The sequence below is a fragment of the Pygoscelis adeliae genome, unplaced genomic scaffold, assembly GCF_000699105.1.
Source record: "Pygoscelis adeliae isolate BGI_AS28 unplaced genomic scaffold, ASM69910v1 Scaffold60, whole genome shotgun sequence".
In the NCBI taxonomy this organism is placed as follows: Eukaryota; Metazoa; Chordata; class Aves; order Sphenisciformes; family Spheniscidae; genus Pygoscelis; species Pygoscelis adeliae.
In genome coordinates, this window is record NW_008823954.1 from 2,969,279 (window position 1) to 2,989,691 (window position 20,413).

Below are 20,413 nucleotides of genomic sequence, written 5' to 3' on the forward strand. Positions count from 1 at the left end.
AGAGTGTTTGTGTCAATGTTCGCTCTTAAAAAGAAACCCTTTGGCACTTTGTGTGAGAGCAGAGACACTGTCATCCCACCACCCTACCAAATTTCTGATGTGCAGAGCAGTACTTGCTCAGGTAGGGGGTGCTGCTCTGGGGCTGCCAGGTCTGGATAGCTGGGTGTCCCTCCTGAGCAGGTCGCTGCTTTGATGTGTGACCTTCAGTGATCCAGGAACATTTTCCTGCCTTTCCGCACTGTGAAATCAATACACGCCTTACCTCCCTAGGTACAGAAATGAACCGCTTGAAAAAGTGTTTTGGGACACTTGGCAGCAAGAATTCTCATTTAGTTGGACAGAGCATTCATCATGGCCCATCTAAAGGCAACTCATGGTATTTGGGGAAGTTGGTTAACAGTTCTTCCCTACCATCTCTGAGATGTAGTGAATATGATGTCCCTCTCACTTTGCTCACGTGCTCACACACCTCGACGCACTCAGCCCTGCTATGTCTACTGGGTCACCCTCTTTTTCCCAGTACAGATATTCAGTGTACTTTGAAATGGTTGAAGCTGACCTATTGTTCCACTGCCCTCGCTTTCAGGAAATGGTTCTTCCGTGCTGGGTGAGCTGTTGGGATGTTGTGAGGAGGGCAGAGTGCTCATATCCCCTCCCCACAAGCGTGCGCTGGGAGGAGCTGGGATTCATAAGGCTAGGTGGGACACGTGGCTGGTGTGACAGTCCCTCCCATTTGTGTGTTGTAGATGGAGCTGCTGAAGGGATTGCCATGGCGCCGTGCTTTCCTGGCTGTCATCCTGAACCTGCTGGCTCTCAGCCTCTCCACCACTGCCTTGCTGGGCAGCTACTGGTGCACCGGAACCCAGAAAGTGCCCAAGCCTCTGTGTGGGAAGAGCAAAGCCACCAAGTGCATCAGTGTCCCCATGCCATCTGACGCAGGTGCTAGCAATGTTTCATCCCAGGATGTGGTGCACTACAGCTGGGAGACTGGGGATGACCGCTTTGCCTTCAGATACTTCCACACGGGGATGTGGCTTTCCTGTGAAGAGAGCATGGAAGGGCCAGGTAGTGTCTTGCCCAGGCAGCCACAACTTCTTCCTTTGTATTTACTCCACAGGAGTTTAGAAATGAAAGGCGGGAGGCTGACAACACTTGGGAGAAAAGCCTTCTTCATTTTCCTAGATGGCATTGGCCCTGTGCACTGCTGTGGTCATTATATTTCTACCCTTCATTGAGATGTTTACAGAGGGGAGTAAGGGAGAATGGTTGTCTCTGGTGTGCCCTTCGGTCTGGAATAGGGGCTGTGAAGTGCAAGAGGTGATGGTGGTGGCAGCGACTTTGTGATTGCATCGTTCATCCTGACGTGAACTGGAGTGAGACTCCTTTCCCTTTCCCCATATCTCCATTCCTACACTCAGCTTACTTCATGCTCTCCAGGGCACATTTGTGCATGACCCCTCAGAAATCTAAGTGGGGTGATTTTATACAGTGTTGTCAATTTGTAGTTATCACTGTGAGGACTGCAATAGTTGGTGTTCTCCTTAAATCACCAAATCAGAGGTTTTGTGAATTGAACAGGGACTGGGCTTTTCTTTAAAACAAAATAGAGAAAGAGAAGTACTGTGTTATAGATACAGAGAAAACCTGGAGGATCTGAACCCAGAGGAACTAAAGCTAGGAGGCAAATTGACCTGAGGATTAGAGCTGGAGTATTGTAATTTTTTCAGTTGTTTTTGTAACCGGTTTGTGACAGGTTTCATTTGTGATTTTTTACCATGTGGGACTGGCACTGTAAACCCTGCAGTGCCAAGGGCTGGTCATGCAACCTGCGCTAGACCCCTTTGATGCCTCCCTTCACCCTTGACTTGCTCCTGCCCAGCCCTGCTGAAGTCCTTCTGCTGAAACCTGTGCCACGCCAGCACAGGTGGATGCTCCGCAGTGCACAGATGCTCTTTACGGCCTGGCACACATGTCAAGGAGCAGAACTGACCTGGAAGGTGGCCAACAGGGAGATTTGTATCTAAAGATACAGTGATGGAAGTCGCTTTCATCAGGCCCATTCCCCTGAGCCCGCCACCCTTCCTTCAGCTCTCCCCATACACAAACATCTCACCTTCTTTAACTAAGCCACCGTTCTAGTATAGCATTTCTCATTTTCTTATCTGTTGCTGTCAGAGTTTGAAAATAAAGAACTGGTGAATAAAAGCAGACAGAAGGGGGGTGGGAGCAGGAGGGAATGTGCTTAAAACTCTCATGTCCTAATGAGAGGGCTGCTTTGTTATGAGCATTTCCAAACATGCTGTGGAAGGAGATGTGTTTGTTTGGGACTGGTTTGGGTTGGGGTGTGTTTCCATGGTGCTTGTGGGAATGGGACTACATCCCTTGACAGCTTTCTCTGAAAGACTTGTCCGGCCACTGTGCAGTCCTGGAATAACCCCAATGCCTGAAGGAACGCAGAGAGCATGTTACATGTGGATCGCAGCAGAGTACAGGGTAGAGCACGTAGTCAGTCTCAGTCCCCTGCTTCCTGTAAATCGAGTACAACCCACCCACTGCTGTGGGTCTTTGAAGCAAGTGCATAGACAACAACAACAAAAAAAAGGGGTTGCTATGAGCAAAAGGAGTTTGAGTTGAGCTGGAGAAAGGATTTCATTATTCAGGCTAATGTCAGGATCAGTTTAGATGAGCCATTACTGACTAACCTCATTAAAGTTCTAGGTGAAGTAGCAAACCGCAAGTTAATGAGGACTGCAGATGGCACTAAACTGGGTAGCGTCCTGAGAGCTGTGGTTGACAGAAGTAATACCGGAGATTGGGAGAGATTAGAACTGGGGATAGAAATTAAGCAAATGAGATTCTTACATGAAAAGCGGCAGGCTGATGCTTCTGGGAGAAAATACTGTGCCAAGTAGAGGAGAGGACCCTCAAATGCAGTAATGCAGTATGCAGTAGGAGAGACTTACAGATAATAATGATGGACCCTCAGCTGAGACAATAGTTTACATCTGGCCAACATAAAAAGCCAAAGCAAATATGAATACCATTTGTCCAAATAGCATGCCTAAAATGTGAGGACAGAAGACCATATTTCTGTGTGATTCTCTGCCACAGAAGAGGGACTCACATCTCTGTCATGCAGCATTTCACTTGAGAAGATTCTTTTTTTTTGCTTTCTTCTTTGGGAAGCAGTGCTAGAACTGCTCTGCTGAGACTGGGGTGAGTAGGAATTCATGTCCTCAGCAGAAGTGGTGGGTCTGCAGTCTGTTGTAAGCTACATCCTTAATAGGCCTGACCAACAGTAATGTTGTGAATGATTAGCAACAGATTTTTATATTCACCAGAGGCTCGTAAGATTTACAAATTGCTGAAGTTTTTTTCTGGAAAGGCCACCTCTAGTTTTCCAGGCAGACATTGCCTTCCCCTACCTTGCCCCAGTGAAGGTCTGGAAAGACAGTCAGAAAGAGAGCAGAGGTGAGAAGATCTGATGGGTAGACTCAGGGATGACTGGAACTATGCAGTGAAGAGAGAGTGAGAGGGAGAGATTTTCTTTTCCCTTATGTACCCTGCATTGTTTTGCAAACTAATACCTTTGTTTTTGTGTTTCAGAAGAGAAATGTCGTAGCTTTATTGAGCTTTCACCACCAGCAGAGAGAGGTAAGAGCAAATCCCCATACTTCACTGTAGCTGCCCAGTGCACCTCCTTGCGATGGGGGACCTGCAGTATTTTGCCTCTGTGAAGACAGCAGGGTAGGTCCCCAAAGAGCCAGGCATGAAATCCTGGCCTCATGGTTGCTAAAAGAGCAAAGATTTCCTGCCAGATGTTTCCCTAAACCACTGCCATCTGTGAGGTCAGTGCTGGAAACCTCAGACCCCCTCCCATATGAAGTGGGATTTGTCTCATTTAATAAGTTGCCCAGCCTGAGCTTGTCATCTTGCTGTAGTCAGCGGGAAGGGGATGGGTGCCACCTGAGGGCAGTCCCTCCCACATACGCTACATGTTGACTCAGTGCTTCAGTTTTGGGGTCTAATGTGATGACTCTGGAAGCTGAATCACCTCTCACTTTGTGGTAAGTGATCAGGACATCCCAAAAGTTACACTTTTGGGGTGAAGTCCTTGCCTCATCAATTATGAAATTTCATTTGGGTTTGAGAGCTCACCCCTCCTGTCATTGTCACATGTTTCAAATTATCCTGGGGATAACTTCAGTATACCTGGATGTATGTGTACATATGCAATGGAGATTTTACTTACTGAAAGCTTTTCAATTGGTGTGGGCTTGCTAACTATCCCTGAGATGGAGGCTGGAGGCAAGTCATTTCAGAGGATGTTCATATGTGAAGGGAAAGGCCTGGGGTGCAGAGCCTGTGTCAGCGTTCAAGCCATGAGAGCAAGGGCTGGAACAAATGCTGGGGAATTGCAACAGTCAGCATGGAGATGAGCACTTCCAGGGAACTCCTCTTCTTTTTCTGCCTTGTTTCCCCTATTTTTAAACACTGGCAAAGACTGCTGACCTGCTTTTATAAAGCGATGTGCATTCCCACGTGAGAGGTCTGGTGCGAGTGGCATGCAGTGGCATCTCTGTGCAGATGAACCTGGATCACTCTCGGCACAACAGCAAGGTAGAAAAACCTCCCCTGTTTACTCTTTTGGGAAACAGTATTCACACAATTCAAATAATGCTGGTGTTACAAGATCATTTTGAAGTCATGCAGATCTCCACTTTGTCATAAAATTAATGACTTAACTGCATTTACCAAATGACTCTTGCATTTACCGCAAAATGCTCACTTCACAGGGAGTAGCAACACATTTTTCTGCTTTCTCCCTTCTTGTGCTTCATTCCCTGCCCAGGCCTCTGGCTTTGTTGCTTCCAATGTCTTCCTTATAGACTGTTTTCCTAAGAAAGGATGCTTATGCAACCAGATTACACGTCTTTAAAATCTTTCTGTCTGTCCCCCCTCACTCTCCTCCTACTGCTCCTTGTCTAATTGCAGCCCAACATTGATAGAAAGGCCATGTTCTGTAAGACATTGAGCTCCTACAAATTAATTGGAAGACACTGTGGTCTTAACAGCTCTATCACCTGCTTTCACCCCTTCCTGCACATAGCAACATCTTAAGATGACCTTGGCCTCCAGTGCAGCTGCCATTATACAGTTGGGCCAGCACTGGAGGGTGGTAGGACTGCTGGTTGCAGGTTGGGCTGGCTGAGCTGGGTGTATGCAGAGCAGCTCCACAATACATAGGCAGCATTACAAGACCAGATTACACAGCATGTGTGGTGAGCCTGGACTCACAGGGAAAGTGATGCAGAGACCCCTGTGCATGTGTGGTGCCTGCAGCCTCTAGGACACTTTTCAGCAGTCTGACCTCTAATGAAACAGTCTCCCTGATGATGCCGCAGCAAGCAAGCCAGCTCCTTTAAGCAGGGAATGCAGCTCATCATTTCCTGCTAAAGAGCTGGGTGACTCTATGGCACTAATGACATTGAGGTGTCAAGTCAGTGCCACGTTAATGAGGGTTTTCTTCACACTCCTTTTCCACAGTTGAATGTCTCCTCTACGGCCATTAATAATTGCTAACAGTAGTGTTCACCGTGCTGCTTCATTTGTCAGATAAACATTTCTTCCTCAGTGAATCCTGTGCTCTTCCACAGCCCAGCATTAGAGTGCCTTTTCTCATTCTCCCCCAAGTCCTACTGCACAGTAAGCTCAGCTGAGGACTGTGGTATCACAGTCCCATTGATAATCCCATATGAAAGTACATATACTCTGTTCAAGCAGTAAGGTGAGTGGTGAATGCTATTGCCTTAGCTGGATATCCACCCCAAGGAATGTAGTTTCATTTTAATTGAGGTTTCAGTGAGAAATACAGGCCTGCAAAAGGGACCTCCTGAATTCCAGAGGCCAGGTTCTAGCCATCGCTGTGAATGCACCATACAGTTCTTTTCTTAACCAGTTGAGTCCCAGGTTAAAAGTTGTTTGCTTCCACTGTTGTGATTAGAAACCTAGTGTGAAGGTCGCTACACTAACGGGAAAGACCATTCTAACATCCAGCTCAGATGTGATCATGGCCACCCTGTGAACAGTAGGTCTTATGCTCAACAGCTTTTCCCCTGCCTTTTCCCCATGTCTTCTTCCTTGCTGTTTATGACTAATGCTGGCTTGTTTACAAACAGCTGTTTTAGTTCCTCTCAGCTTTTGCAGTGCCAGACCAGCCAAGCCATCTTCTGTGATGGACTCTGTCCCTTTCAGCATCCTTTGAGCCCTTGCTCACAGGCTGGGGGGATTGCTGTTGGGTGCTCGTTGTTTTCCTTCTTTCCCTTCTTTCCAAAGAACATCGTTTCAGGATTGGGTTGGGACAAGGGAGTACTCTCCCTTGAACAAGCCATCCTGTACTGATGTGAGGAGTCTCTGGTTCCTGGCAGGAATCCTGTGGCTGTCGCTGGGATCAGAGATGCTGTACATCAGCTTGTTGCTCATCAGCTTCATCCTCCTGATGGTGGAAATGCTCCATACTGGCAATCCTGTCTGTGGGTTGAAGCTCAATGCCTTTGCTGCTGTCTCCTCAGTGCTGTCAGGTAAGTGTGTTACTGCAGGCTTGGAATCACAGCAGCAGGATAGCTTCCTCTTCTACACAAGGCTGAAGTATGCAGCTCTGGCTCCCGCTGTAAATTCCTTGCTTTCTTGTCTTCTTGCGTCAGGTCTCCTTGGGATGGTGGCACACATGATGTACACTCAAGTCTTCCAGGCAACGGTTAATCTGGGACCAGAGGACTGGAGGCCGCACTCATGGGACTACGGCTGGGCGTTCTAGTACGTGAGCTCTGAAGACATCTTTACCTCCCTAGCCTTTTGGGTTTCAGCCAGGCTACACCTTGCTAAAACCCACCTCCTCCCTTCTTGACCTTCTGTGTTTCCAAAGACAGGTGTACCATGGTTCTCCTACTGATAATCTCCTGTCTTTGCCTCATCCCCTGCTTTAACAAATAGTTGCTGAGTTACTTAAATGAGTAGCTACCAAGGACTGGCAAAACAACGGGGTCACACCTAAACAAGTGCCTTCAACCCTGCTGACTAATCAGGTTTGCCCCATGCTGGTTTGCCCTGTTTGGTCGCAGCTCTTCCCTGTGTGCAGAGGCCAGTGTCACACCTGTGATGATGCTCTCAAACATGCCTTGTTTTTCTGCAGTTTAAATAAGTTGCATGCTGGTTTGGCATCTTCACTAACCAATGTCCAAAGGGCCTATTCCTGCAGCACCAAGCCTAGACACATGCTTAAAGATGTGGACGCTGTAGCCAGGAAGAGCAGCTGCAAAAAGTAGGTGGCTCAGGGTTCCTTTCTCTAACAGCTAAAGAAGCCAGATGCAGCTGATATGCCATAAATTACTTGAAAAACAGTTGGATAAGCCTTGCAAGTGCCCATGGAAAGTGCAGGTTCAATTTGCAATGCTGTACTGACGATGACCACATTGATTCTTAAGACTTAAACACTCCAGTGCCATGTGCCTGCTGTGGACATCAAATGTCAGCATGGCCATCTGGTTATGCTCAAGTAGACATGCCTCGTGTCCAGGAAGACACTGAGCAGCCCTGCAATACAGAACTTGCTTCCAAGCTGTGCTGTCCTGCTCTGACCAGTTACAGACTTTCCTGCTGCCCTTTTTATTTCCCCTGTATCCCTCCCTTCCCTGTGGCAAGGATGACCAGTATCTACCCCACCAATCTAAGAAGGATCCTGTGGTGGGATAACCCCTGAGAACTGTAATGTTATGAACCTTAGTCTTTTTAGTCCATGTCCATGCCCATCAGCTTCTGCCTGCCAAATCAGGGCACATCACGGTGCATGCAGTTCAATTCCTTACCCTACTTGGCTTCTCACAGCATGTGCTATTCTTGTGTCTCTCCTCTAGCATGGCCTGGGCCTCCTTCACCTGCTGCATGGCCTCTGCTGTCACCACTCTCAACACCTACACCAAGACAGTGCTGGAGTTCAAAAGGAACCACATCAAGGGCTACAATGGGAGCTTCAAGGATCAGCCTCAGCACCACCAGTGCTTCATACAGCAGCGAATAAGCAGCTACTACGAGCCCCAACACAAGCCCTTCCATTCAGTCTCTGAGGGAGTTGACTTCTACTCTGAGCTCCAGCAGAAAGTGCTACAGCAGGAACCAGAGCTGGAACTGGATGAGGTCTTGGGACAGACGATTGGGGAGGATCACTGTTAGGGATGAGCACGCAGGGACAGAGCAGTGGGATTTGGGAGGCACAAGAGCTCTGAACCAAACACTAGCACCACTGTTAGCAAGTTCTTGGGGAGCTCTTCCTTCCTCTACCATTCGGGGAGTGAGAAAAGAGGGTGGGCACTGGGCCAGGGCAACAGCAGTGCCAACAGTAGCAGGGTGGGTCCTCCCCAGTCACAGTTTGACGGGTGTCCTCAGCTGGGAAGGGTGAAACTGGAAGGACGTGTTGTTGGTGCCAGCTGTCTCCAACCACTTTCAGACAGAGTTGAGGCAGATGTCCTAATCCCAGCAGTATTGTACCCGGGAGTACATAGTCTGCACCATCCAGCTGGCAAATTGCAGTGCTAGGCCTCTTTAGGTGGTGTCACATTGACCTTTCAGCAACCCCCCTGGTTCAGTGCTATGGTGAAGGGCATCAGTGCTCATATTGATTGGCTGTAATCCTCTCTGAACACCCTATTTATTCTTCATTTCCAGGCCCAAACTCCTCTTTTCCTTGCCCCCAGACTAAAAGTGCTGCTGCAATAGGAATTGGGGTGTTGCTTTCAGACATCTCTCTCCTCCTCTTTCCTATCTGTAATGACTCCCACATGCTTCCTTCTTGCTTTTTCCCCCAAAATCTCCCATTCTGAGGTACTTTCCTGTTTGTGTCTTTCTACTGTGCTTCTCCACAACCTTTAAGAATCCTTGGCTGGGCTTTCACTTCTTTCTTTGTTTCTCTTCATCTGTCCCCTTTTCCCCATTGTAAAAATATCACAAACAATCCCCAAATCAAGCAAACTCATAATCTCTCAAAGGTGAAACACTGGTTCACATGACACACTTATGCTGTACACAGTATTTATTTGCTCCATTGCAGTTCACAGTTCAAATACATTTTCCCAACAATATACAGACAGACTCTTTATTCACAGTGGGGATGTGTGTGTGTGCGGGCAGGGTGAATTCACATTATGGAGGAGCTAACATCACTGCACTTGAATATCAGTTCTCTCAGGAAAAACCTCAGGAGAATAACTACTTCAGGTAACAGCCGTTTCACCTTTCCCAGCAAGGTGGTGGCTAGAAAGGAGGGAAGGGCCTGATTAAACGCTGGAGTGTTTAATCCTCTTATGTTACTGGTCCTCACACTTTCAGTCCCTATTATGCAGCTGTATTAACTGACTATATATTATAAACACTAACCCCTGTCTGGAGGAAAATGCCAGGCCTAGAGCCGTTGCTACAGTTGTGCTAATATATACAAAGCTATTTACACAAAAATACCATTAAACATATACAAACTGTTCACAGGCTCTGACATTAAGAGAGCAGGGCCCAAGGACCAGCCTTGGGGCTTGCAGCTAATCCTGAAGGGCTATCCTGGAAACTTTATATGGAGATGCAGGGAAGGAGAAGAGAGAGGGTGATATAGCAAGAAGAGGTGTCAAGAGGTGTCAAGGGAGGGTCAAAGTCCTGCCATCACCTCACCACTCACAGGGAAGTGCAGGGAGGCTGGAAGGGCACATGCCAGCAGGAGGACAGAAGAGTCCTTTGCAATCCTCATCTTAGCCTGTCTTTGTCTAATGTCAAAGGTCAGACCTAGAAAGGCATACTGGGAAAAGAGTTCCTATGTTGTTGCCCTGCACTGTGGGGAGCTGCTGGGGCACCAAAGTGGTTGGTTTATATATGGTCATTTCTATTACAAGAAAAGTCATGTAGATGCTCTGCAACTACAACACAGGAGACTGATGGCACACTCAAAGGCATAGTTCAAAGCACTAAACATACTGAGAGCAAACGTGCCCTGGGGGTAGTCCGTTCCTCCTGGAACTGCACACAGGGCTGGGCTGGCAAGGGAATGGTAAAGTTGAGCTCAAAATAGGGGTAAAATGCACAGAAAAGCTTTCCAGTTCTGCCTCTGTCTGAGCCTCTAAACCCTGAAGCAGTGGTGTGAGAATCAGTTTTGCTGTGACTGAATCTAGTGTGATCTTTACAGTGCCAGTGGGGATCTGCTGCGAATCTACCCTAAAAGGGCTGTGGTACATTGCAAAGGGGGGCTCAGCCCATTGGACTGCGGTGTGATGTTACAGTGACACTTTGGGTTCATAAAAAGCTTAGGGATGGATGAAGAGGAGATAGAAATAAGATGTGAACTTTTCACTTCTACATCACCCACATGAGCCTGTCTTGAACTTGGATTGGGAAAAGAAATATACAAGTGCAAGAACTGGCAAAAGCTACGGGGACCATCTTTCTCTAGAACAGGTAATTCAGCCAGAGAGCTAGTTTGTTTGTGAGTTTGGTGACAGAATGGAGAAAAGGGCTGAGAGCACACGAAAGCTTGTGGACAACACTAGCCCTGCAGGAGCCAGACAGAGGCTTCTCTCCAAAAATACAAAGACTAAAGCAGGTGGTATCCTTCAGCCACACCATTTGCCTTGAGTCATCATGGCCCACTCTAGGCCTAGAGCTTGTTTGACTGCCTGGGAATACTGTTTGGACATAAAAAGGAGTGTCCTAAATGTCGTTCATAAATTAAACATACAAAAAATATACATATACTGTATAAATTGATACATATATATATATATAAAAAAACTTGGCTTTTTTTATATATATATATATATAAAAATTCTAAATTCACATTTCCATGTTACCTGGAAGGAAGCATGCAAGAACGGCATATGGAGGGGGAGACGCTGAACAAGGTTGCTCTGGTACAGGACGGGTCTGCCTAGGACAAACCTGCCTCCAGCAGCATTCCCCAGAGAGCTGAAGAAAGGGGAAGTGCTTTTAGCCCCCATTCCCTCTACACAGCAGTTTTCCTGAAGATCCACAGAGCAGCTGCCTGTATTCCCCATACAGGCCACAGGTCCAACCAAAATCTGAGGAACCACCAGGCTAGAGCTGAAGAAGGAAAGGCAAACAAAAACTAAAGCCAAAACCTATTATCATCCAGTCTGGTAGAGAAAAGAGGTAATTCACAGGTCAGCAACTGAACCTGGGCACCACTATATGGAGGACCCTTGTTTGCCCATGTCAAAACAAGTGATCTCTGTCCCACCTCTCTGCTCCCTCTGTGAGTCTGCCAGTCCCTTATGATCATCATCCCTGGTTCTTTCTAAGATCCCCCTCCTTGTCCAACTGCCAAAGTACAGCTGGGCCTCACAACCTGGCCAGCTTATGCCCAAAGGGGCAGCCAGTCATCCTGTAGACAGTCTCTCTGCATTCCACCAGTCTCTTTGCATCCCAAAGAGCACCTAACTCTGTCTGTAGGGAAGAGATCAGATGTTTTCAAAGGCCTGGATTTCATTAGGGATTCCTGCACAATCTCACCTTCTGAGGAAAGTCAACAAATTTCAGCCGGGCAAGAAATCGCCTCACTTCTCCACGGCTGATTTTGGGAGTGGTGGTGTCCTTTAGCCACACCATTCGACCTTGACTCATCATGGCCCACTTCAGGCCCAGCTTGCTGACAGAGAGAAATCCTGGCTGTTTTTCAGAGGTTGCAGTTGTTGTCACAGTGATGTGAAATGCATCCTTCTGGAGATCATTAATTCCAACTGGTCCATCAGAAAAGGGAGAGAAAATATTGGTGAGGAGTAAATAACTACGTTTCTTCCGAAAGAAATCTTACAGTCTTTACTCAGTCAAAACATCCACTGGACTGAGGGTATATTCAGTCTGACTTTATAATTGCATGTACCTTAGTTAATCAGGGAAAATGATTTTAAGTTTAAAATTTTCCATGGAAATAAACTGAAATTTAGATCAGAAATGGAAGGGTTTGGTTCAAGGTGATGTTTTTGAGCTTGACACAAGTGATGCACATATTTCAATAATGCAGTTCACTTTCAGAGAGCTTTCCTTCCCACACCTGCTAGCAGATATTGTTTTACCTCTATAGAAGGGGAAATTGCTAAAGCGCGGGCAAGTCAGTTCACTCCAGTCACTGCAGAATGATCTGTACAGACCTCAGAAATCCCAGTTTCTAACAAAGTCCTCTAAAAATCATAGTCTATTTGTTCTTGACTGAGCTGTTTTTTTGATACAAATCCAATTAGATGTATCACTATGTAGCAGCTTTTCTATGCTTCCTGGTCTACTGGACTCACTACTGGATGAACGGATCTTATATCCCACATCCTGCCACGCTCAACAGGCTGGCTGTTGGTTGAACACCTTTAGAAAGAGCAAGGAAATCCAACAGCAACTGTACAATCCTGTACAGATGTTAAATCCAGATGTACTTTTCCCTGAAAACACACGTTTAAATATTTTAGATTCCCCCTTTCAAAAAGAAAGAGGAAGAAGCAGCACAACTGCTATCCCAGAGAGCAGAAGGTGGCCAACAAAGGCAGAAGTGTATCTGAGGTGACGGAAGTTTCATAGTGATTCTTCATGCATCGCCTTAAATCATAAATAGCTCCATGGGAAGCCAGGGAACTTCTCTGGTGTAAAGCATGCAGGAAATCAAACTCGGACCCTTCCTTGCTTAAACATGTGCAAGAAACTTGGTGGGTCTTTTATTTGCAAAGTAGGGGTTGGACAGGACCTTCCTTCAGGAGGAAGATGAATCTTATTTCCCATTGCTGGCCTATGTGTGGTGGACCTCTGGTGCTACCTTTAAAGGCGCAACTACACCCCATTGTTTCTCACAGTTACCTCTCCCTCCATATTTCTTTTAGCCTAGGTAGTTTCTCCTCCATTTGTACTCACCTGCTGAAGCAATGACTTTGTCTGTTGCATTGGTGAGGTCCAAAAGGACTGTAGGAAAAACAGGATGGAGGAGATAGAGGTGGTGCAGCCCTGGGTGCTCAGGTCTGGGACCAGGTTGCTGTTGGAATGAAGGACAGACAAAACATTACAGCTGGCTAGCAAAGAGGAGTCTAGCTTTGCCAAAGAAATAAAGAAGTTTTCTGACACTGCACTGTCTTTACATGGATCAGAGAATCAAAAACTCTATGGTTTTACAGAGATGAAATCCTGCAAAGTTTTTTTTCTAAAACAGAATTTGCTCCACAACTTCTGTTTGGTCAGGTTGAGATCTGGCTCTGTCAAAGCCAGCTTGATGGGTGAAGCTACAGTCTGGAAGTTTGAGTCTCCATGCTCACTTGTGTGTCTTCATGCAGAGAAGAAGCACTTTGGGGCTGGGAACAAATCTGCAGTAAAAATATCTCAGTGTTGCAGAAAAAAATGAAATTCACGCAGAAAGTTTTGGTCTTGTGGACGCAAACTTTCTGTCAATAAAGCTTTCTGGTGAAGAATTTGCACACAAAAACTCCTGTGTTCAGGCTCAGAGAGGTCAGAGTGTCAAAGCAAGAGGAAAAGATGTCCCTGACAGCCTTCTTATATGCAGGTTTAAAGTTCAATTACATTAGGAATAATAGACAGAGACTGCATGTGCCTCACAGAGCAACCTCAAAGTGAAGAAAGGATGCTTGCTCACCAAACTTCGTAACACAGGCTGTGCATCAGCCCAGAAGAGAAAAACAGACTTCTTGTCCAAAGTCATGACTGACAGTGCATCAAGTTGTTGCTTCTGCCACGGGAGTTCCTGGTTCCAAACAGGGAGGCCGGATTTGCCATCTATGACCACCACCTCAAGGCAGAGGAGAGATCTAGCATTAATGAGTGTCCAGGTGTGGGCATACAGAGACAACCCCTTGCAGTGGTATGGCCTGTGCTGTTCCCTTTCATGCCTGTGGCCACACAGTGATGAGTGTCAGCCACAGAAATGGGAAGAGCGAGGAGCAGGGAATGATTGTCCCTTTCTACCCAAATTCCCTCACTCCTATGCTGCCACTGCCCTCCTTGCTTTCACTTGTTTTACCTTTTTGTTCCCACCTCCAGTCTGTGCTTGCAGCATGAAGTCCAGCGTTTGGTCAGCACCGAAGTAACCTGGTACAGGCTGGCTGCAAATTTGGAAAAAGAAACACTCAGCCCCATGGCAGAAAAACAGGGATTTCGGACGGAGGCAGCACAGTTGATTTCATCCTCCATTCTGCCTCTTAAAAAGGCAGGATTTGCCATGCTAAATAAGATCTTTCATCCACTCAGAACTGTTCTGTCAGGAACCATTTGTTGGTGGATCAGAAAAATGAAAAATGATCAAGCAGCTCATGGTGCTTGTTAGCCATTCTTCAGAGTTGTCTGTGTGGGGGCATCCCTTGCTGATCTGTGTAGACATCTGTTTATCACCCTGCGACATGACTGTATTATTCTTTCCTTAGTATGAGAACCTGTACAGTTTTGCTATGGTCCTAAAAAAATTACCCAGCCCGTTCAAAATGCATTGGCAGATTTGACCTTAAAGTGGACTTCCAAGGCGTCCTTAGCTGTGTGACATGGCTCTTAATATACTCATCATTAATGTCAGCCCATGATTCTTTGTTTTCTTACTGCTGGCAGTTTTACAAGCCCTTTTATAACCTTCAGCAGTTTACATGAAGTCCCCTCTCATCCTCTCCCTTCTGGGTGACATAACACTATTACTTGAATATCTCTCATTATAACTGTTTTCTAATCATCTTGCTTGCCTTTGGCTTTCTGAGTCTTATCTCTGTCTTCCTTAAATTCACCACACCTAGACACAAGTTTCTAAATAAGCACAAATGATTCCTCAAAATTCACAAAATCAGAGATTTTATGGCAAGGCAGGATCATCAGAATACGTCCTCCCTCCTTTTGTTTATGACAGATTGCTGTATTTCACCCACTTAACCAAGTATCACTAGGCTGACTTTGACTAGATCTACCAGCCATGAGGCTTGCTACAGAAATATAAAGATGAGATGAATTCATCACTTCTCGTGACAGTCAGTTCTAATGATTAATCTCACCCAAAGAAACATGCCTGCACTTTCATTTTCTTGAACATGAATAGCTTTTGCTCCAAGGCACTTGTTCTTGCTATGGCAAGATTAAAATGCCTGTTAGCTCCTATTACACACGCTTATGAACTCACTTCTCAGGCTTCTCTTTGATCATATAAATCCACTGACTTAAATCTTCCATGCTAAAGCATTTTTTCCAGCCCTTTTCTCCAATTTCTTCCAGCTTCCCCTTTAAAATGTGCATACCAGAATGGCTCCTGAACAGCAATGCCACAGTACAGCAGTGGCTTGACTATTTATACTTACTACATCAAACAATGTCATTCACTTTACAGACACCTTTGGCAACCAGAACCAATGCTTTCAAGACAGTATCATGGGACACTCCTGTAGCTTGAAAGCTCTCCAGTATCAAAAGGAAGTAGTAAGTAGTTCTATCCTATGGGCACAAACTTAAAACCTCTCCTAAGGTGCCTCTTCTCATGTCCCTTATGGGTTACAGTTAGCGGCAGATCCCACAAACTGAATGCAGACAGACGTATTCTAGATGCTACCAATCAACTGAAAAATCCCCTGGGCACTTTCTCAAATGAACCAGAAGGCTCATAATTATTCCTGCCCAACAGTAATCCCCACAGCAACCTGCTATTACTCCTCTCTCATCTGAAACATCCATTTAGAACACAATTTTCAACTGCTTACTCAATTTCATGGTCTCTGAACTTCACCCTTGTTTTATGACTACTCATTCTCCTTTATGGTTTTCCAGGGATCTTGTCAAAAGCTATCTGGAAATGCAGCACATCTGCAGCAGCCAGGTTGTTTTTCCTCAGAGACTGTTCCCAAAGGGCTGGACTCAGTCTGCCTGGCTGGACTGGTGTGCTTGGGGCAGGTTTACCCAGGAAAAGGGGTGCTCTCAGCTGGCTCTGTAAGCTTTGTCTGATGAGGAACTGGGTTTCAGTCTGTTTGACTCTGTGGTGACACCCCTGAGCTGAATTTGCCCCCCAGCCTGTGTTGCTTAAGCAGAACTTCTTTAAGTCCTAAAAAAAAAAAATACCCTCTTAAATAAATGCTTGTCCACAATATATTCAGTCTACCAGATTTCATCTCTCTTAACTCCGAGAAAACAGGCAGTCCAGGACTTCAGCACAGTGGCTTTGAACAAGAATTGCTTTCACTATATTTCAATGCCTATCTGGCAGCTCCTGTACACGTGTTGTACTCTGTCCCTTGGGAGGTCACACAACCAGAAAAAACAGGGCTGGAGTGCAGCACCTGGAATACTAGTTGCCCAGAGAGGTTGCGGAGTCTCCATCCTTGGAGATATTTAAAACCTGACAGCCCACAGCACTGAACAACTTGCTCTAGCTGAGCCTGCTTGAGCAGGTAGGTTGGACTAGGCAATCTCCAGAGCTGCCTTCCAACCTCAACCATACTGTGATTCTGTGAATGGAACAGGTAAAGCAGTTTCCAACCCTTCTTGATTTGAACTCACATAAATTTTCCAATTCACTAGTGGGTCCATTTAGAAATTTCTTGTGTATAACTGATTTTACCGCATCTATGAACTGGCTTTGCTTAGTCAGTACACGCTTATCCTTTAAACTAGATCCCAGACACATCCAGAAGTCTGCAGACTCTGGGCCTAAAACACTTTTAGTCCATCTCCTTTCCCCATAGCACGATCAACTAGTCATAAGCCATTCCTAAGCCATTGCTTACGTCACCCATCAGCCCTCAAGAATGTGGACATTACCTGAGTATCAAACCTAGTTGAACACCATTTTTTTTTTGCTTAATGAAGTTCCAGTGCCTTCTTCCTATAGATGCTCTTGACAGTCAGGTAACACTGAGCTGAGAGCTGCTTTCTTTCCTCTAGATAGCAGAGTAAGCAATTTGTTTCCCACATAATTACCCTCAACTGTGCCCAACTGCCCTTCGCAAATATTTAATACTGGGCAAGCTGAAATTGCTTATCAACCCACGAGATCCAGCAAATTACTTAATTTCCATGTGTTAAATTAGAGAATGAGCAGTATTATTTTAAGGTTTATATTTAGTATAAAGAGTGTGCTGACTGCCATCAGAGTGCTCATTTTCAACTTTCAAGGAACATTAAGATCTGTGGGCCATACTCAGACACCTTCTTTAAATACTTAACATCACTAATGCAACTGCTCCTCTCCACTGAGCTGGCAAGTGGCAGCCCTGGACAGCAGATGAGCTGAATCACACACCAGTAATCCCCTGAATTCCAATGCCACGACGTTCCCATGACATCAACGTTGGGTACCTGAATCAAGCCCCTTATTTGTGATCACTCACAAGCACACAGCTCAGGTTTCCAGCCTTCTGTTCCTTGCTCCCCCTGCCCTCCTCACTTGCTCGGCGATGCATCTGCACACCTCCAGTTCTTAGATTTCTCTGCAGACTTGGAGAATTCTTCTCAATTGCTTTCTAAGGAGCACGTGTGCTTTCAAGTGAAAGGCAGGAAATGGTAGAGGAAGATATAGGACAGAAAAATGTTCCCAGTATGTAACCTGCTGATGTTCTGCAGTTCCAGGGTCCAGCGGGGCTCCAGGTCCTGTCCCTGCAGTAGGATCAAGCCCTCTTTTGTTGTGATGAGCAGGTTGCTGCAGTTTGTGTCAGGTGTCTTCATCGTCTGCAGGAAGTCAACACCCCCACTGCGACAAACAGAAAGCAGAGAGGAGATTCTGAGGCTTGTATCTGTACATCTCAGCACTAGCTGCCTGTCCACATGGCAATTCATCCTACCTAAGATTTGAACTATTCTTGGAGAAGCCCATCTTTTCCCATCTTTTCCCCAGTGATGGAGCTTAGCTTCCTTTGGGGGATCCTCAGTTAAGTGGGCTAAATTCAGGTGTGGGGTCTTCTGAACATCTTGAGTTACTACAAAAAGCATGGAGTTTGGGGGTTCACATTTGTTCCCTTCCTTTATTCCTATCCAGGCTGACTTTGACCACAATTTGGCAGTAAAGAAGAAGGAGCTGAGAAATCCAGGCCCACAATGCTGTACACAGACTGGGCTTCCCAAAGGGACTCCATTAGCTGGGAACACCTTTTGTTTTTCCTCCAGGTATGCATAGGGGGTGGAAGAAAGGAACAAGAAGCAAGAGAAGCAAAGGACTCCCTTTTATCATATTCTGCACTTTTGCTAGGACAACCACAGGACAGGAAGGAAACAATGGGTTCCCCAGAGTACTGTTATCAACTGGACAATGAAAAGAAGGACAGTATTGAAGTAGAAGGGACCATCTCTAGGAGCACTAGTACCTACCGTCCCCTTCCTCTTGCAGCAGAAGCAAGAGGACAAGTCCATCTCCTACCTGTAAATGTCAATGAGCTCTGACAGGTTGACAGATCTGCGCTTTTCCCACTCTGGCTCCTCCTGCTGCAGCATTGCAGGAAAGCTGTCCCGGTTTCTGGCTTGGGTAAAGATATCCCTCAGGGCAACTGCTTGAACATTACCTGCCAGGAAGAGTAAAGATGAAAAGTCCTGTCTGCAAAAGTTAACCCCCTCATAGCATGGAGAGTCCTTGGGACCACTGCAGTTGTGGTAGAAGGCAAAGAAAAGCCCAGAGCTGGAACTTCCCTGGCATGATGTGCCTTTGGGAAACTCCAAGGTATTCCAGGCTAGAAGGTATTGGTCCTCCTGTACTCTTCCCCACCATGGCAGTGAGACTTGTCCCCATGCCCTCTACTCCTAGCTTTCACAGCAGAAGGCCAGAAATATCCCAGGGATGCTCTGGGCCATTTTAGGTAAAATGAATGTTTTCTCAGTAAGGTGAAGTGCTGGAGAGGCAAGGTACATCTTACCAAAACCAAACAGGATGTAGATGGCTCCCCGGCTGGTGATGTGGACTTGGGGGCCAATCACTTTCCCTTCTCCATTGGTGCTGTACTTCACAGGCCCACCCAAAGCAGTCCCAGTCTTTCCTGACACCAAGATGAAAAACACATCAGGCTGCAAAGAGAGAGATGTAGAGATTTTTAGCAGTGCTTTCATGCACTTGTGCTCTCAGAATCTTCCCCAGACCCCACAGACCCCACAGCATGAAGCTCCATTGCTCTTTCCCGCCACAGCAAGGTGTAGCTAGTGGTCTTTTCCTCTTTGCTCAGGTTGGCTTCCTGGACATCTTACATTCATGCTTCTCTCTTGACTGCAAACGCATCGAAGATGGAAGGGACTTCAAAAATCTGAATTCCTCTAACAACATTAATGCTAGAATTGTGGGGAGGGACAAGCATAGAGGAAATCTGCATCTGCACTAATCACACAAGTATTTCTTTCTTTTGGGTAAGCTGAATGCTCCTTTCTCCAGAGATTTATCTCAGCGTGGCTCCCTACACTGCTGCTAAACACTGACTTCAAACCAAGCCTTCACTCAACAGAAACAGATAATTCTCAAGTCTCAGTCAGGGGTAAATAATGACCCTTCTGTTCATTCCCAGCTGACAAGAAATGCAGGTAGTGTCATTATTGCTTGATCTCACTGCTCTGACCTATTAAAGAAAAAGGGTGCTTTTCAGGGAAATCTAAGGGAATTAAAATTAGGTGCTCTTGCAGCTGCTGTTACAGCCTTTCCACACCAGGCTGCCTGTTCTTCCTCTAGATAGTCAAGGTCCTTTCAAACCTTGAGCAGGGATATGCTGTACCTGTGTCTCTTTGAGAGCCAGAACAACGATATCCCTAATCCCATCTCCATCTACATCCGGAAGAGTTGCAGCCGGTGCAGCCAGGATCCCACTTGAAAGATGGATGGAGTTCAGCGTCCAGATGGTCTTGCCTGTGGGAAGAACAGGAGGAAAGAGACCTGCAGCACTTGGGGAACCAGCTGGCATCCCCAGAGGGTTCCACAAAACCTTCTTGAAGGAGGGAGCAAGAGAGGTTGTTTCCCCCATTCTCTGAGAAGAGGAAAGACAAGCCTACAAACTGGGGCAAGCTGCAGTGGGAAGCAAAGTTCCTCCCCCAGCATTTCTTCAGATTGTCTTTGAGTTATGCCTCAAGTCCTGCTGTGCTTCCTTCTTAGCATCTCTCTAGAAAGACCTGAGCCCAATACAATTCCTGAAATAGCAGAGAATATTTGAGGTTCACTCTTGGAAGGAGAACCTAAATGAGAGTGCTGCTCTGCAGGACAGCAGTTGTTTTCCTCAGCCAGCAGTAAAGCCTGTAGGTAGATGCCAGGGAAGGGAACAGATGGGCAGCTCTGATATTCAAAGTGCAAATCTGTGTCTCAGTTAAATTCCCAGCAGCAAATAGCCACTCCAGCGTGGCATGCTCGCTCCACCTCAGGGTGAAAGCATGTTAGCAGACGTGATGTCAAATGGTT

At 46.3% G+C, this 20,413-nt stretch overlaps 2 protein-coding genes across 2 annotated transcripts in view; one reads left to right on the forward strand and one right to left on the reverse strand.

The window, feature by feature from the left end:
• Positions 1 to 8,229, forward strand: part of GSG1 (germ cell associated 1) — a 12,727-nt gene extending 4,498 nt beyond the window's left edge. Inside the window, exons 2-6 of the mRNA XM_009322877.1 lie at positions 747 to 1,065; positions 3,607 to 3,654; positions 6,429 to 6,581; positions 6,705 to 6,816; positions 7,914 to 8,229. Coding sequence (XP_009321152.1) covers positions 747 to 1,065; positions 3,607 to 3,654; positions 6,429 to 6,581; positions 6,705 to 6,816; positions 7,914 to 8,229 — 948 coding nt within the window. The remainder of the gene's footprint in view (positions 1 to 746; positions 1,066 to 3,606; positions 3,655 to 6,428; positions 6,582 to 6,704; positions 6,817 to 7,913) is intronic.
• Positions 8,230 to 9,070: 841 nt separating this feature from the next.
• The window catches only part of KIAA1467 (KIAA1467 ortholog), a 17,492-nt gene continuing 6,149 nt past the window's right edge, over positions 9,071 to 20,413 (reverse strand). The window contains exons 5-13 of the mRNA XM_009322889.1: positions 19,740 to 19,870; positions 18,900 to 19,047; positions 18,410 to 18,551; positions 17,603 to 17,746; positions 14,060 to 14,141; positions 13,676 to 13,828; positions 12,946 to 13,063; positions 11,563 to 11,789; positions 9,071 to 11,133 (exon numbers count right to left, since the gene is read on the reverse strand). Coding sequence (XP_009321164.1) covers positions 11,128 to 11,133; positions 11,563 to 11,789; positions 12,946 to 13,063; positions 13,676 to 13,828; positions 14,060 to 14,141; positions 17,603 to 17,746; positions 18,410 to 18,551; positions 18,900 to 19,047; positions 19,740 to 19,870 — 1,151 coding nt within the window. The 3' untranslated portion in view covers positions 9,071 to 11,127. The remainder of the gene's footprint in view (positions 11,134 to 11,562; positions 11,790 to 12,945; positions 13,064 to 13,675; positions 13,829 to 14,059; positions 14,142 to 17,602; positions 17,747 to 18,409; positions 18,552 to 18,899; positions 19,048 to 19,739; positions 19,871 to 20,413) is intronic.